The 15,700-nt window shown below is 31.7% G+C and overlaps 2 protein-coding genes across 2 annotated transcripts; both read right to left on the bottom strand.

The window, feature by feature from the left end:
- Positions 1-648: 648 nt before the first annotated feature.
- LOC115885227 lies at positions 649-3,167 on the bottom strand. Its single transcript, XM_030904063.1, has 2 exons — positions 3,130-3,167; positions 649-3,057 (listed from the first exon to the last, which is right to left on the bottom strand). The coding sequence occupies exons 1-2, from the start codon at positions 3,165-3,167 to the stop codon at positions 1,818-1,820; spliced, it is 1,278 nt and encodes a 425-aa protein (XP_030759923.1). The 3' UTR covers positions 649-1,817.
- A 562-nt stretch (positions 3,168-3,729) lies between these two features.
- On the bottom strand, positions 3,730-10,423 carry LOC115885226 (uncharacterized protein DDB_G0287625-like). Its single transcript, XM_030904062.1, has 2 exons — positions 9,930-10,423; positions 3,730-4,790 (listed from the first exon to the last, which is right to left on the bottom strand). The coding sequence occupies exons 1-2, from the start codon at positions 10,216-10,218 to the stop codon at positions 3,730-3,732; spliced, it is 1,350 nt and encodes a 449-aa protein (XP_030759922.1). The 5' UTR covers positions 10,219-10,423.
- Positions 10,424-15,700: the final 5,277 nt, after the last annotated feature.

The following is a 15,700-nucleotide window of genomic DNA, read 5'->3' as shown; positions in this document are numbered from 1 at the left end:
GTTACGGCTAAAATGGATACTTGGCTAGTTTTCAAACTAGCCAGCTATTTTGCTAACAAACAACGCAACCACCACCGCAAACTAACACCTCACCAACAAAATAACAGCGCTTTTTGCAGAATAGCTAGCTAGTTTGAAAACTAGCCAAGTATCCATTTTAGCCATAACTAGTTGTTTACGATATTCTCCGATAGTGGCAGCACAGACGGAAAATGCACCAAGCCCATAACACGCGTCTATATTCTTCGTACTACTTTGCGAAATAATCAAGGTCATAAGCCGTGGTCAACTTTGTGGTGGCTTCAGAAAGATAACTAAACATGGAGTATAAATAAATATAATTAGTTTGCAATGGAAGGTGTAATGTTATACCACTATATTAAACTGATATGATAAATCAAAAATAATGCATTTAGAAAACAGTTACCGATGGTAGATTAAATTGGCTATTCTTCTGAGGTTACACAAGAATATTTAGTTCTAATAATTGTCTAATATTATCAATTACAAGATACTAAAATATATATTTCCAAAACTTAAAATCGTAAAACTGTAATAATCCGCGGTGTTAAATATTTAAGACTCACCCTGAATTTTGAATTCAGTGTTATCAAATAAAAAGAAAATATTATATGAACCAATTTTTATTGTCATAGACACGAATTGAACATAACATTCAGAATATTCTTATAAAAATAAAAAATGTGTTTAATTCTAACTCAGTTAACATAAATATATAATAGGAACCAAAAAAAAAACATATTAAATAAGTAAAAAATCACTGTCACTGAACTTACATATTAATATTCTAATAATATATTATCAAGTTGGCTTTGAACAAGGGCTAACTCTTAATCAAATCGTAGAGTATTTTACAAGATCTAAGAATTATGCTCGGGATTATGAATTTGTTAAAAGCCTGCTTGATCAGAAAATTTCTTGACCACACGGAATTAAAATAGGGATACTTCAACACTGTGTAATGAAAAGAAAAACAAAATACTTAGAAATTATAGAAATATACAGGGTGTGCAAAAGAGTTCAAAACGAATGGGAATCTTTTTTTTATTATTTTTTTAAAAAATTATGCCTAACAAAATTTTTTTGGGATTTTCCAAATACATCAATTTTTTTATATATTTCGGAGGAGTTCTGGCCCACCCTGTAGATCTACATAAAAAAATGATCATAAATAGTGAATAAAAATAAAAACTGTAATATGAAAAAACATTACACAAAAACAATTAAAGGACAATTTTGTCACTGAACTTAACATAAGTTTTATGTTTTTATTAATATATTATTTTTAAGTATTACTATTTTTATATCTAGCAGTATCAAGTAACAAAGAGAAAAGTAAAATAGGTACTTAAATATAGAAACATAATATAAGAAAATATCATAAATTACTGAAGAAAGTTAACAAGAACTAGAAATAAACATAAAAAGAATATTTAAGAAAAATAAATGACAAATAAAGGACACAACTGGACTCAACAGAAGTTTTATGCTTTGGCACTATTTTAATAGCAGTACTAACAAATAGAAAAAATACTTATAAAAAAAGAAATATAGAAACATAATAAAGAAAATATAAATTAATAAAGAAAACATAAAAAGGATATTAAAGAAAAATAAATGACCATTTAAAGGACATAATTAACTGTCATAAAACTTAACATAAGTTTTATGCTTTGGTACTATTATAGTTAAGTAACAAAATAACAAATAGAAAACAAATACAAATATAGAAACATAATAAAAGAAGATATCATAAATATTGAAAGAATATAAAAATAACTGATAAATGTAAAATGTTACATATGAAAAAATCTTCTAGAAGAATAATTAAAATTATAAGAAAAATAAATAGCATATAAAGGACAAAATTCGCTGTCATTGAACTTAACATAAGTTCTGTGTCTTGGTGTTATTCTTATAGCAGTATCGATACCTTCAGGTGGAACAATCATATCACCGCTACCCTCGATTTGAAGATCTACTAGCACATCTGCCAATATCATTACATTTTCTGAATATTTATCACAGAAATGCTTAGCTAAATGCGGATCGTTAGTGAAATTAACGCCATGACCTACTCTATGGCCTCTTTCATGGCCACTCAATCTCCAATTAAAATTATTTCTACAAATACTTTCTACATGTCTCAGCTTAGTCGCATGATACAGTCTGAGAGGTTGTATATTTCTGTACTTCATTTCACGCGTCAATTCAAATGCTTTTTGTATAAATGGATTAAATATTTTATGGATTTTTGTAATATTAAATGGAAAGTTCATACTTATATGTATAAATTCAGATGAAGTTCTCGATAATGGTATGAATTGCACAATATCATTACCGATACCATCATACAAACATAATAAGTTCTGTTTGACTATAATCTTATCAGATTCCAAATGAGCATTTGTATTATTTAAAATTGAATTTTGTTGAGTTTCGCCAAATTCACTATTAATTTCTGCATCATCTTTTGATCTTGTTTCTATATTATTACCTTCTGTATACTCATTTTTTGGTTGAATACTGGCGGCATCAGCTAAATTTGAAATTTGTTGGGATTCTCCAAATTCACTATTGATTTCTGCAGAAGGTGGATCTTCTGTATATTCATTTTTTCTTTGAATACGGGCTGCATCGTTTAAAATTGAATTTTGTTGGGTCTCAAAAAATTCACTGTTAATTTCTGCGGAAGGTAGATTATCTTTCGATGTTCGTGTATTATTATCTGCTGTATCTTTTCTTTGAACACTGGCTGCATCGTTTGAAATTGAATTTTGTTGGGTTTCACCAAATTCGCTGTTAATTTCTGCAGAAGGTGGATGATCTTTTGAAGTTTGTGTATTATTATCTTCTGTATATTCATCTTTTCTTTGAGCACTGGTGGCATCGTTTGAAATTGAATTTTCTTGGGTTTTGTCAAATTCACTGTTAATTTCTGCAGAAGGTGGATGATCTTTTGAAGTTTGTGTATTATTATCTTCTGTATATTCATCTTTTCTTTGAACGCTGGTGTATCGTTTGAAATTGAATTTTCTTGGGTTTTGTCAAATTCACTGTTAATTTCTGCAGAACGTGGATTATCTTTTTGAAATTTGTATTATCAACTTCTGTATATTCATCTTTTCTTTGAGCACTGGTGGCATCGTTTGAGGTGAATTTTCTTGGGTTTGTCAAATTCACTCATTGGTGAATTTCTGCAGAAGGTGGATGATCTTTTTGAAGTTTGTGTATTATTATCTTCTGTAATACTCATCTTTTCTTTGAACACTGAGTGGCATCGTTTGAAAATTGAATTTTCTTGGGTTTTGTCAAATTCACTGTTAATTTCTGCAGAAGGTGGATGATCTTTTTGAAGTTTGTGTATTATTATCTTCTGTATATTCATCTTTTCTTTGAGCACTAATTGGCATCGTTTGAAATTGAATTTTCTTAGGTTTTGTCAAATTCACAGTTCAAGAGGTGGATGATCTTTTGAAGTTTGTGTATTATTATCTTCTGTATATTCATTTTTTTTCTTTGAGCACTGGTGGCATCGTTTGAAATTGAATTTTCTTGGGTTTTTGTCAAATTCACTGTTAATTTCTGCAGAAGATTGGATGATCTTTTTGAAGTTTGTGTATTATTATCTTCTGTATATTCATCTTTCTTTGAACACTGGTGGCATCGTTTGAAATTGAATTTTCTTGGGTTTAATCAAATTCACTGTTAATTTCTGCAAATTTGTGGATTATCTTTTGAAGTTTGTGTATTATTATCTTCTGTATATTCATCTTTTCTTTGAGCACTGGTGGCATCGTTTGAAATTGAATTTTCTTGGGTTTTGTCAAATTCACTGTTAATTTCTGCAGAAGGTGGATGATCTTTTGAAGTTTGTGTATTATTATCTTCTGTATATTCATCTTTTCTTTGAACACTGGTGGCATCGTTTGAAATTGAATTTTCTTGGGTTTTGTCAAATTCACTGTTAATTTCTGCAGAAGGTGGATGATCTTTTGAAGTTTGTGTATTATTATCTTCTGTATATTCATCTTTTCTTTGAGCACTGGTGGCATCGTTTGAAATTGAATTTTCTTGGGTTTTGTCAAATTCACTGTTAATTTCTGCAGAAGGTGGATGATCTTTTGAAGTTTGTGTATTATTATCTTCTGTATATTCATCTTTTCTTTGAACACTGGCTGCATCGTTTGAAATTGAATTTTGTTGGGTTTCAACAAATTCACTGTTAATTTCTGCAGAAGGCGGATTATCATTTGATGTTTGTGTATTATTATCTTCTGTATATTCATCTTTTCTTTGAACACGGGCTGCATCATTTGAAATTGAATTTTGTTGGGTTTCACCAAATTCGCTGTTAATTTCTGCAGAAGGTGGATTATCTGTTGATGTTTGTGTATTATTATCTTCTGTATATTCATATTTTCTTTGAACACGGACTGCATCGTTTGAAATTGAATTTTGTTGGGTTTCATCAAATTCACTGTTTATTTCTGCAAAAGGTGGATTATCTTTTGAAGTTTGTGTATTATTATCTTCTGTATATTCATCGTTTCTTTGAACGCGGGCTGCATCATTTGAAATTGAATTTTGTTGGGCTTCAACTAATTCATTATTAATTTCTGCAGAAGGTGAATTATATTTTGATATAGTTTCTCTATTATAATCTTCTGTATATTCATTTTTTCTTTTAATTGTTGTTTCATTACGATTAACATACTTTCCGATCTTTTCAAGATGAGAAAAGCTGTGACATTTTTTGGGAATATCACCTAGAAATAAAAAAAAATATTAGTTTTAATATTTTTGAGTGTTTAAGGTACTAATTTTGTTGTAAATGAGGATTATCTCAATCAGCGATGGCTAGTGGTTCTAGGCATGGAACCTACACCAAATTTTAGTTAGTTAACTTAAGGCCTACCAAAAACATTATTGAATTATTAAAAAGAATGTTAATTTTTGCGCTTCTTTTCATTTTTGCGTGTTCGCCACCTACGCAATCTTTTTAAGATGAAATATTAATTTTGTTTGACGCTCCCCCTCATAATGAAAGAAATGATAGAAAAAAATTATATTATAATTATGCAAACTTAGGGATAGGAAGAGGTGGACCAATTGGTGGACCAAACATACTTATGTTTGTGTCATATGTCACAAATGAGAAGCTTTAGAAAAAAACGACACGATTTCATTAAGGATATGATTATCTACAACTTTTATCTGAAAACTTTTCGTCTAAAATAGATTATAATAGAATTAGGAACTAAATCCATTATAAATGTAAGTAAGAATATCTAGTAAGCCATGAACTTTTTAAAAAATCTGAAAGGGGCCATATTTATGACCACACAAAACTGCAATTCTTTCCGCATTTAACCGACTCTCTATCTCCAGTAGTTTCCGAGATATACCCATAGAGAACTCACCTAGTAGAAAACTCACCCTGCATAATACTGGGATATGAAACATTTTTCCCATATGATATACATATACCATACGATAGAAAAAATGTTTTCAAAGACGGCTGAGGAATGACAATCGATAATAATTTTGGCGAGATCAAGCCCTAGACGTCATTATTTAGCACGTACTCTTCTTTATTTTTTAATGGCGCTTACAGCCAGTTGTACTTTTTACATTGAGTAAAAATTATTTTTAAATGGTGTAGTTTAAAATGCGATAATAATAGTAAATTATTCAACGAGCATATAATGGTGGCTGTTATTCACGCGGATGAAGTCATAAATCATCCAAGTGAATAACAGCCATTATATGCGAGTACAATACTATACGTTATCAAAAAATTTAGATAATATTAATATAAGTTTTTATTTTTAATGTCAAAAAAATATCGAACGAGTATAAAGCAAACACAACAGCGCGACAACGCAACGTGACGTGGCATTTCAATGCTGTTCAATAGCCACCTTTGTTTTTTATTTTGTACGTACAATCGCATTCCAAGCCGGTTTGGATCGAGCACAGCTCTGGTTTGGAGTTTGGATCGAGATATCCGTGGAAGCGGTGAATAATGAAACCATTATTCACTAGTGAATAATGAATATTATTATTATTTCATAAACTCATGTATAATAATCAAATTATAGACTCCTGAAATTAAACTGTAACGCAAGCTGTAACCTTAGACTTAAGAGCTGTAACGTATGTACTATACGAACGATGAAAGATTGTTTTGCATTTTGCATGGCTTACTGCACAATTTTATATATCTAATACAAAAGTTATGAATAATTGTTTATTAAAGTAGAACCATATTGTTTCATATTTTTGAAAAACTTTTAAAAAGATTGCTTACAAATGAGAAATAAAATTGGCAACAATGCTTACGCAGCATTTCATTGGATAAACAGCAGTAAGAGACTTCTCATTTGTCTTTCTCTAGTTGAATAGAAAAAGAAATGATAGAAAACATTGCCCATAAAACAAAACAATAAACAGGTGACGAACGACGCGGCGGCAAGTTCGAATTAGTGATGGGACATCGAGGCAAAACATCGATATTGATCATCGGTTATGAAATATCAATGTTTGCCAAATTTTGATTTTTCATAATATGTTTTCTAACATTTAATTGTAACAATTAAAACATAAGTTTATCAATGTTCATGATTACATTGGTTGTCATGTTTGCATAAGTAAATTTGTTCGAAATTCAAAAAGAATAAACAAAATTGGTGATACGTTGGCGTATGATATATAATTTATTCCACTAATTTTGTTGTTCGGTTGAAAATCGCAAACCAAAAACCTAACAGCGGGGGAGCGTCCTTCAGATGGGGAGCGTCCGCGACGGACCGTCTGCGACTTCGAGCAAGTACCATGAGCTTATATGAACAATTTGACATGGGTCGCGTGTCGCGTATGCTCCGTCCGGATGAACATCCGCGCGTACAGTCCGCTCCATCTGAAAGCGCTGTAATATAGAGCTTCTTCGGAAGTCTGGGTCACCCTGTATATATTTTTAAATGACACCATCATTTTTGCTTTGAAAGCTTCAATTGCTCTCTAGTTTCAAAATTTCGAGCATTCCAATCTAAATTCATTTACTTTACGCTAATAATGTCGAATAATGTATTTATATAAATCTTGATAAATTTAACTTAGATATCGATATTTTCTAAAAATCGATACAACCTGTACATCTCTCCTTTGGAGAATCACTTCGAACGCCCTCAATGAGCTGTGGTGAATTTTAAAAGCTTAAAATAGGGATGTGTGATTCTGTAAAAAAGAACCGATTTTTTGGTTCGATTTAGATCGAATGACCGCCCATCGATACAAGAAAAATCGCAAGCTAAAAAATCGATCTTAGTGAGAATCGATCTTTTTTTTAATTCAATTTTTGACTCTGATTTTCAGTTTTCGCAATAAATTAAAATTATGTATTTCTATTTTGTATGACCTTTTTTACACACGACAAAAAACATAAAACAAAATAAAGTAAAATTAAATTTAAAATTATAACATTGACAAACAAGATTTCACAGAAAATGTCAATCGTTGTCAAACTCTGTTGTCAAACGTCAAATAGAAAAAAATGTAATTTCGTTTTTTTGTTTAATCAGTTTGGATCGGTATGGATAGTCAGTTCGCAGAGTATGTTTCCCTCTTTGTTCAGAGACTAATTATTATTAAAGGATAGAGATACACAGCACCTTTTACTGGCGTAATAGAGAATATTGTTTAATATATGCGCCCGAGTGCCATCCAACGTCCTGAAAATGAATTTAAAAAAGGTGTTTTCGATTGACAGCAAACCACGGCGGATTACTCCGGTTGAGTGTAGATTACCCTCTTTGGTAATTATTGGGAAAACTGGAAATCGTCCGATTTTCACCAAAATTGGTATACACTTATTTTGAGGTCGTAGATTACGAATCTGAACTTTTTTTCTGGCGGTCTCTTACCGTTTTTCAGAAAAATAAAAAATTACTTCAACATCGAATTTTTCTTAATTTCTCATATTTTTAAGGTTTTCTAGCACATATTTTGTTAGGTATTCAATAAACAATGATGTTTTTGCTATTTTCTGTTACTTTTTTAACCAATTATATGCATAATAGAGGAAAATTTGCTAAAAATAAATTTGTAAACAATCTGAAAATGTTGGGTTATGTGTTTCTGGCATTTAAAGTAACGTTGCTCATTCTGGGATTACGAAAGGTGGTCGCCAGAAGAACCGCTCCTTCCCATAACTGCTATTTTACCAACGAGCAACGAGGTACTATTTATATCCACGAAGTTGCACGAAAGAGTTTTGATTGCATTGGTTACAACTTCCATGCCGAGGGTGTTAATCTTTTGTTGTTATATTATATCAAAAAAAGATCTAAGTCGGCAAAGGACCCTTGGCCAACCATGGACATATTCGACGCCGTGCTGACTAACTAGAATTTAACATTCGCGCTGGGGATTCAGGTGGTAGCTCTGCTGTAAAAAAATGTCAAGTTGCCGCACTTATTTATTTATTTCCTGACATTGTCATTCGTTTTAACACTTTAGTTTTGTATTACGAGTTTTTGGGTTAAATATAAATAGTGTTTTGATACTTTAAGCTCGAAAATGTTTACTAGCAGACCTTGCAGTCGAACATTGTTCTTTTTAAAACCTCTTTTAGTGCGAAGTGTACAAGATAGCTTAATAGCTGTAACAAACTCATCGCAAATTTATTATGGGAAAGCAGCAGTAATGGCCCTTTATGTCCCTTAAGTGCTGTTAAGAAGGTGAGTTCTGTTGATGTAAATAATAACTGTTTATATATTTATAATTAATTTATATTTGGTACCTAAAATATTTTGCTTTAAAGAAAATACATAAAGGTGGACAACGCTGTGCCGGTCAAGCTTAATCACGTGACTAAAAGTTTATTTGATATGAACTGTATATTTAGATATTTGTAAGTTTTTTAAATTAATTTATTTCAAACGCTGGCGCTGCGCTGGAGAGAGGGGGCGCTACTATCAATTTTTTGCCCCGGTTGAAAAAAATTGTAGATCCGGGGCTGTATTTAACTACATATTGTCAGATCTCATAATAGGTAATTTATTTTAAATCCCTAATCACCCGAAAAAATAGAAGATATGGCAACGTTGTAAATTTTCAAATTTCTAGATTAGGTCTAGAATATATTTGTCTCTCTCATTACTCATTACATAGGAGAGAGAAAGAAGGATATATGAAGTGTCAAACTTCCATCTGGTCTCAATATGGTCTCAATTTTGTTTGTTATTTTGTAAAGAAAAGTGTTTTTCAGTAAAATTTTGGACATTTTTCTATCCTCAATCAAGTGTGGCTTTTAGATAAACTATAATATAATGAAAATGTAGTGAAATTATTACTTTATAAGGGCCGAAATAAAGAAAAATTCATTGTTGAAATTATTTTCCGTTTTTCTGAAAAACGGTAAGAGACCGCAAAGAAAAAAGTTCAGATTCGTAATCTACGACCTCAAAATAGGGTGTATACCAATTTTGGTCAAAATCGGACGATTTCCAGTTTTCACAATAATTACAATTTCTTTTTCTTACATAATCAATATCCTCTGAAATTGAGCATAAAATTTGGTGGTTGCATGACGATTGTGATGTTATGATGACGCATCTCGGTCTAAATGAATCGATTCTATAAAAAATCGGTTTTGGATTAATCGATTCAAAAAATCGGGAATCGCATGTCAAAAGATCGATTTCCTGAAGAATCGATTTAAATCGAACATCCCTAGCTTAAAATAAATCAATCATATAGAAAAATAAATCTTTCACATAAAAATTAAACGGCGCCTCATAAAATAAGTCCCCGTATGGCTGAGGTTCATGAAAACTGCAATGTTCTCCCTTTACAAATAAGCGAGTTTCATTTCAACCGAAATATACTATATACTATAGACCTACCTTTAACTTCTTGATGTTGGGCATCCATAGTTTCTCTAATGAATAAATCCTTATCATTCTCTTTTGGAGCATGGCTAGTATATGTATCAGTAAGGAGTGGACTACATAAATCTTCTAGAGATCTGTAACGCCTGTATCTTCTACTTCTACTACCACTATCATTCCAGTTAGTAACTCCGGCATTATATGCATTTTCTAGTGCTTTTCTCCAAGCATCACTTTTTTCCCTGTCTCCAGTTGTTATTGATAAATCAGACAATAACTTGACGAGCTCACTCGATATATCCATTGTGGATTATTTTCAATTACCACAAACAACACCAAACTTAATAGTACTCAAATCACTCCTCGCACTATGTCCTATATGCTTTTTAAACTTATTTAGTTGTTTTTAATGTTCTAAACCTTTCTGCGTAGATTTTTTTCTACATCAACTTTAGAAAAAAGGATGAATATAATCCCCACCTGTGTGAATCACCAAGCGAGATATCACAGTTACCACTAGTTTTTACGTCCCGCTAGTCAACTTGCATACCCAACAATGTTGCCGTTAGTTATCCCTTAATTTCGCAGTTCTGCACGCGTATATAAATAAATGATAATCGGTCGGGTATTTTCAGTGCAATCTAAACAAAAAAAAACTTACGTCAGAGACCAAACAAGGCTCTATTACCTGTTTACAGCTATTTTTAAAAAAATAAAATAGCTGTAGAAAGATAAAAAAGTTCTATATTTGTGGGACACGAACCTGGGACCTCTCGATCCCGAAGCGACGGCCTCCCCAATGGACTCAAAGCTGCTATTGCAAAATTGGCTATAGCTAGGCGTTACTTTCCGCCGTTCTTAAAACCGTTCATAAAATAAGGCGACAGCAAACGGCAACATTGTTGGGTATGCGAGTTGACTAGTGGGACGTAGAAGCTATTCGAGATATCCTTAGCCGATTTCGTTATTTAACACTAAGATTTAACAATGCTGCCACTTACTCAATTTTGTTACAGATTAAGGTTAATCATATTGTTTTTTTTTTTATTAAACAGATGTACTTGTTATTAATTTAATATTACATATATCCTATGCAAAAATACTAGGTATAATAAAGAAGTCTTGCATATAAATGCATATACTCTATGACAATGACTCTATATTCTGTATTCTCAAGGTTATTAAAATATAAAATAAGATAAGATAATAAAGTCGCGAAACGTCGCAAAAACATTGTTTCCTTCCAAGTCTTCCCAAACACCCACGATTTTTTTATCTGCATAAAGATAAGGTTGCCTCTGGACCGGCCATTATCGAAAACGTCATTAGGATACGTCACAGATATGCGGCCGATCATAGATAAAGGGATAAAAACTAGCGACAGTCCGACAGTGCATTTCCGAATCGATATTCATTGTGTCCATGGTTTTCAGTTGTTTGGTGTTTGTTTTCTTGATTAAATTTATCATTTATCTCTCTTTGTCCGTTGCATTTTATTTTTTATTCTTTTATCTATGATTTTATTAGATTATGATTATATTATTTATGTACGTTCTCTAAATGTTCTGTAAACATATCCGGGACGTAATTGCCGCTTCGCTCCTATTGGTCTAAAAGTTACGAGGCAACCTGTTTAATATAATGTTTGTTCCAACCGGGCGAGATAACCGTCCTAGAACGGTAATTTATAGTAACATTGTGTTATTCCAACCTCATTGTATAATACGTACATTGTACATTGCGTATGATTGAAAAAAAAAACGGCGTCAGCGATCGCTATGAAATGAAGATCGCTGTCATTTTATATTATATGTAAAATTCTATAAGGAATGTCATTGGTCGTCATTTCCAAACCAACCGGACACCGTTTTTTTTTCGATCATACGGTCTACTACATTTATTACTGTCACTCGAAAATATATTTTACATTTAACACGTTTTCAATAATTTTAAATGCCTTTTTAAATCTGGCAAATGTCAAATGCAATGTCACAGGTATCGACTCTATACCATGTCTAAATGTCTATACCTACCTAGACCATTTTATTCTCAAAATCTCTAAACAAATGACACCAGAATGACACTAATATTCGATTAATAATGTGTAGATTCATTATTGATTTTGAAATTATGTTAATTATCGATTGAATTAATATCGTAGAACAAATAATTTTTTAATAAAAATATATGTTTGGAATATTATATTATTATATTCAAAATTAGATATTACAAATGGCAATATTGTAGTTATAGAACTGTTTAAAAAAAAACAATGAAACAATAAATTATTGAATTCAAATGTTACAAAATACATACATCTATCTATTTTTATCTAATTTCAAAGATAAGTAAATTATTAGTATTTTTTTTATTTAATACCTATAAACAGAGAATATCTGAGCGTAGCTAGATATTCTGTGCTTATAGGTATTAAATAAAAAAATAAAATAAAAGGTATTAAAGTACTAGATAGGTAGACTACGTATATCTAGCTATAGCACAGAATATCTAGCGTAGCTAGATATTCTGTGCTATAAGGTGGAAACAAGGGACTGCCGTAAGATTGCCAATGACTACCAGCGGTTGCCAAGAAAATATGCATGTAATTCCAACAGTATGCCCTCGGGTAAAAACAAAGATACCTATTTAGTTTAAATATCTTTGGGTAGAATGATGAATAAGTAATATAACCCGCGAACCCCCTGTGTATCACGGAGATATTTGGCGAGTACTGTAGAGCTGTACCGGCGCAGCGGTACCCAATGATTAGTGTTTGGTTGTAGGTACCACATCTATCGACAAAAAAAAATTGTAGATACGATTTTTTTCTATTTATTTATAAGATATGACTAATTATTATTTTTCGTTTTCGACAGTAGAACCGTATGAGCGAAAAAAGTAGCATATTGGTGTAAAAATTATTACACTAGCAAAAAATAACTTATTTTTTGCACTAGTGCAAAAAACACCATGACGTTATTGATGACGACATTAATTAAAGAGAAGAAATTTGTCAGATCCTTGAAGATAAACCTAATACCAGTACTGGACACCCCGCAGCAACATTCCGTAAAAGAGTTTTAAGTGAAGAATAAGAACCCGAGACCTCCACAAGCAGAAAAGACAATAAAATTCAAAAGACTATTGGAAATGAAATTTGTCATTTGTCATTTACTAAAAAAAATATATAAGTAATTGTTAGTGGTAATATTATTCTGTGAATTATTGTAGAAACTTTTTAATTATAACATTTAAATAAGAATTTCAATTCGATCGTATGATATTTTCTGTTAATATAGGTAGGTATTTTGGATATTTTATTTTTTTTTAATCATAATAGAATTGAAATTTGAGTCATATTAAGGCAGGTAAACGATAATCGATAAATAGATAAAAGGTTATAGATTGATAGAGTTATTATATAGGCAACCCCTATTTCTCTTACTATTTTTGTATTCACTAGTACCAAACTAGTACAATCTGATCGACAAAAAAACGGCGTCAGCGGTAGATATGAAATGAAAATCGGTGTCATTTTATACTGGGTGACAATTTGAAAACGAACAGTATTTAATATTGCCTCTACCGATGATAGTATGAAAATTTGGCGAAACACGTCAATTTACCATTGGCGTAACTACAGGGGGGCCCGGGGTTGCAGCACCCCCCCTGGTGCTGCTTGGCAACCCCCAGAGAAATCCTGAATTACGACTCTTGGCTACGTATTAATTTTTATTTGCTTGTGATGCAGTAAAAATGACGTTTTGTAGTTTTGTTTAGTTAATATTTTTTTGTAGTGTTCAAAAAAGGTGTTTTTTTGAATTTTTCTTTAGAAAATTTGTAGGTATTTCAGTAACGGGAACACGGTTTGATAACCATGTTTATAAAATTCATGTAAACGTTTTATTCAAAAAAAGTGTTTTCTAAAATTATTTTTCATTTAAAAAAAAACAAAAGCCCTAGGGCCCCACCTGGTCTCAACCCCAGCCCCCAGGCCCACCCCAGGATAAATTGCTAGTTACGCTAATGCAATTTACATATCAAGGGGGACAATTTTTGAGGCATGTTGTCGTGTTACTTTCAACCCCTTGACCCCCAGGGCACCTACCCCTAAAATTTTAAATGGCAACCCCTATTTCTCTTACTATTTTTGTATTTCTTATAAAATTCTACATAACTAGGGTCACAAGGCAGGACCTCATATGACATTTTTTAATAAAATTTTATTATTATTTTTTATAAAATTTAGCAATATTTTCACAAAAATTATTAAAAATATTTTATTTGGTAATAGAGCATTGATATTTCGGCTCTATAAGATAATTATTCATCAAAAAAATAATAATTTAATGTAAAATTAGGTATATTTTTTGGATTTCCTCAAAAATCCTATCAAAAATGATACGAGGTACTGCACTGTGACCCTCGATAAACTAATGATAAAATAATGCAGTTTATGTAGAATTCTATAAGAAACACAAAAATGGTAAAAGAAATAGGGGTTGCCATTTAAAATTTTAGAGTTAGGTACCCTGGGGGTCAAGGGGTTGAAAGTAACACGACAACAAATGCCTCAAAAATTGTCCCCCTTGATATGTAAATTGACGTGTTTCGCCAAATTTTCATACTATCATCGGTAGAGGCAATATTAAATACTGTTCGTTTTCAAATGGTCACCCTGTATGTAACATTATATGGGGAATGCCATGATCGTCATTTCCAAGCCAACTGGATGCCGTTTTTTTCTGATTATACGGTACTTCATTGTAGAATGTAGAATGAGTGGGAGGGGGGGTTAATCACTGCGACCTACAGACCTAGTGTGTCCCCCTTTCTTGAGTTATAACTCATCATAGTCTCAGGGCTTTGACAAAAGCCAGTATCTGGGACGGTTTTATAGAGGGTAATTCTCCATCTCCAATATCAGTTGTACCAAAGTTTATGGTACGAATGGGTGTCGTCTCGGCGCACTCAGTGATAAGGTGTTCTGGTGTTTCCCCATTTTCCCCAAATCATTGAGGCTAAGGAATCTGTATTCGCCGTTTTTCCTTAGCCTCAATCTACTGAGGTGATGTTCATTGAGGAGACACACTATGGTTTCTAGAAGCTAATTTTTTGGCCAAAATACATATTTTAGATTCACTGTATATGGACTTTTTTTGTAACTCGAATGCAAGCAGATATACAAATGAAGAAGGCCACATGCATATATTTTTGTTTAATTTGAATTTGTATTCCTTAACAGCATTTATATTTAGGCGTTCTAGTGAAGTATTTGTGCCTATTCAGTTGTTGTTTATTTTTGGAAGAGTTTTTGTGAATATTAAGTGATATATTTCAGTGGGATATAAAAACGGATTTTTACACTTTATGGTATGTATTTTTAAGAAATCACTAACAATTGCACATAAGAATCAGCGTCCATTATTTTTTAATTAATTAAAAATAATGAGTTTAAGACAGGACATAAATAAAAAGTTAAAAGTTTAGTTTTACTTAAAAAATTCTCCACGTTTCTCCATGCTAGATGTTATTGTAAAATTTGAAACAATCCTTTCTGAACTACAGTAGTGCAGAAAAAATTGGCTGCTACTAGCTGCACTTTTTTTTTAAAAGAATTTTTTTTTCAGCTATGTATCGATTGAAAAAAATATATCTTTTGAAAAAATGGCTACAAGGGGCCGATAAAGTTGAGAAAAAGGGTATGTTTCAAATTTTGTAAGATAGAAATTTCAGAATAATGAACAAGAACTATCAGGCACAATGGAAAAACGATAAATAGCCTT

The sequence above is a fragment of the Sitophilus oryzae genome, unplaced genomic scaffold, assembly GCF_002938485.1.
Source record: "Sitophilus oryzae breed Bouriz unplaced genomic scaffold, Soryzae_2.0 scaffold_377_pilon_pilon, whole genome shotgun sequence".
Taxonomy (NCBI): Eukaryota; Metazoa; Arthropoda; class Insecta; order Coleoptera; family Curculionidae; genus Sitophilus; species Sitophilus oryzae.
This window is presented reverse-complemented; position numbering and strand designations above follow the sequence as displayed.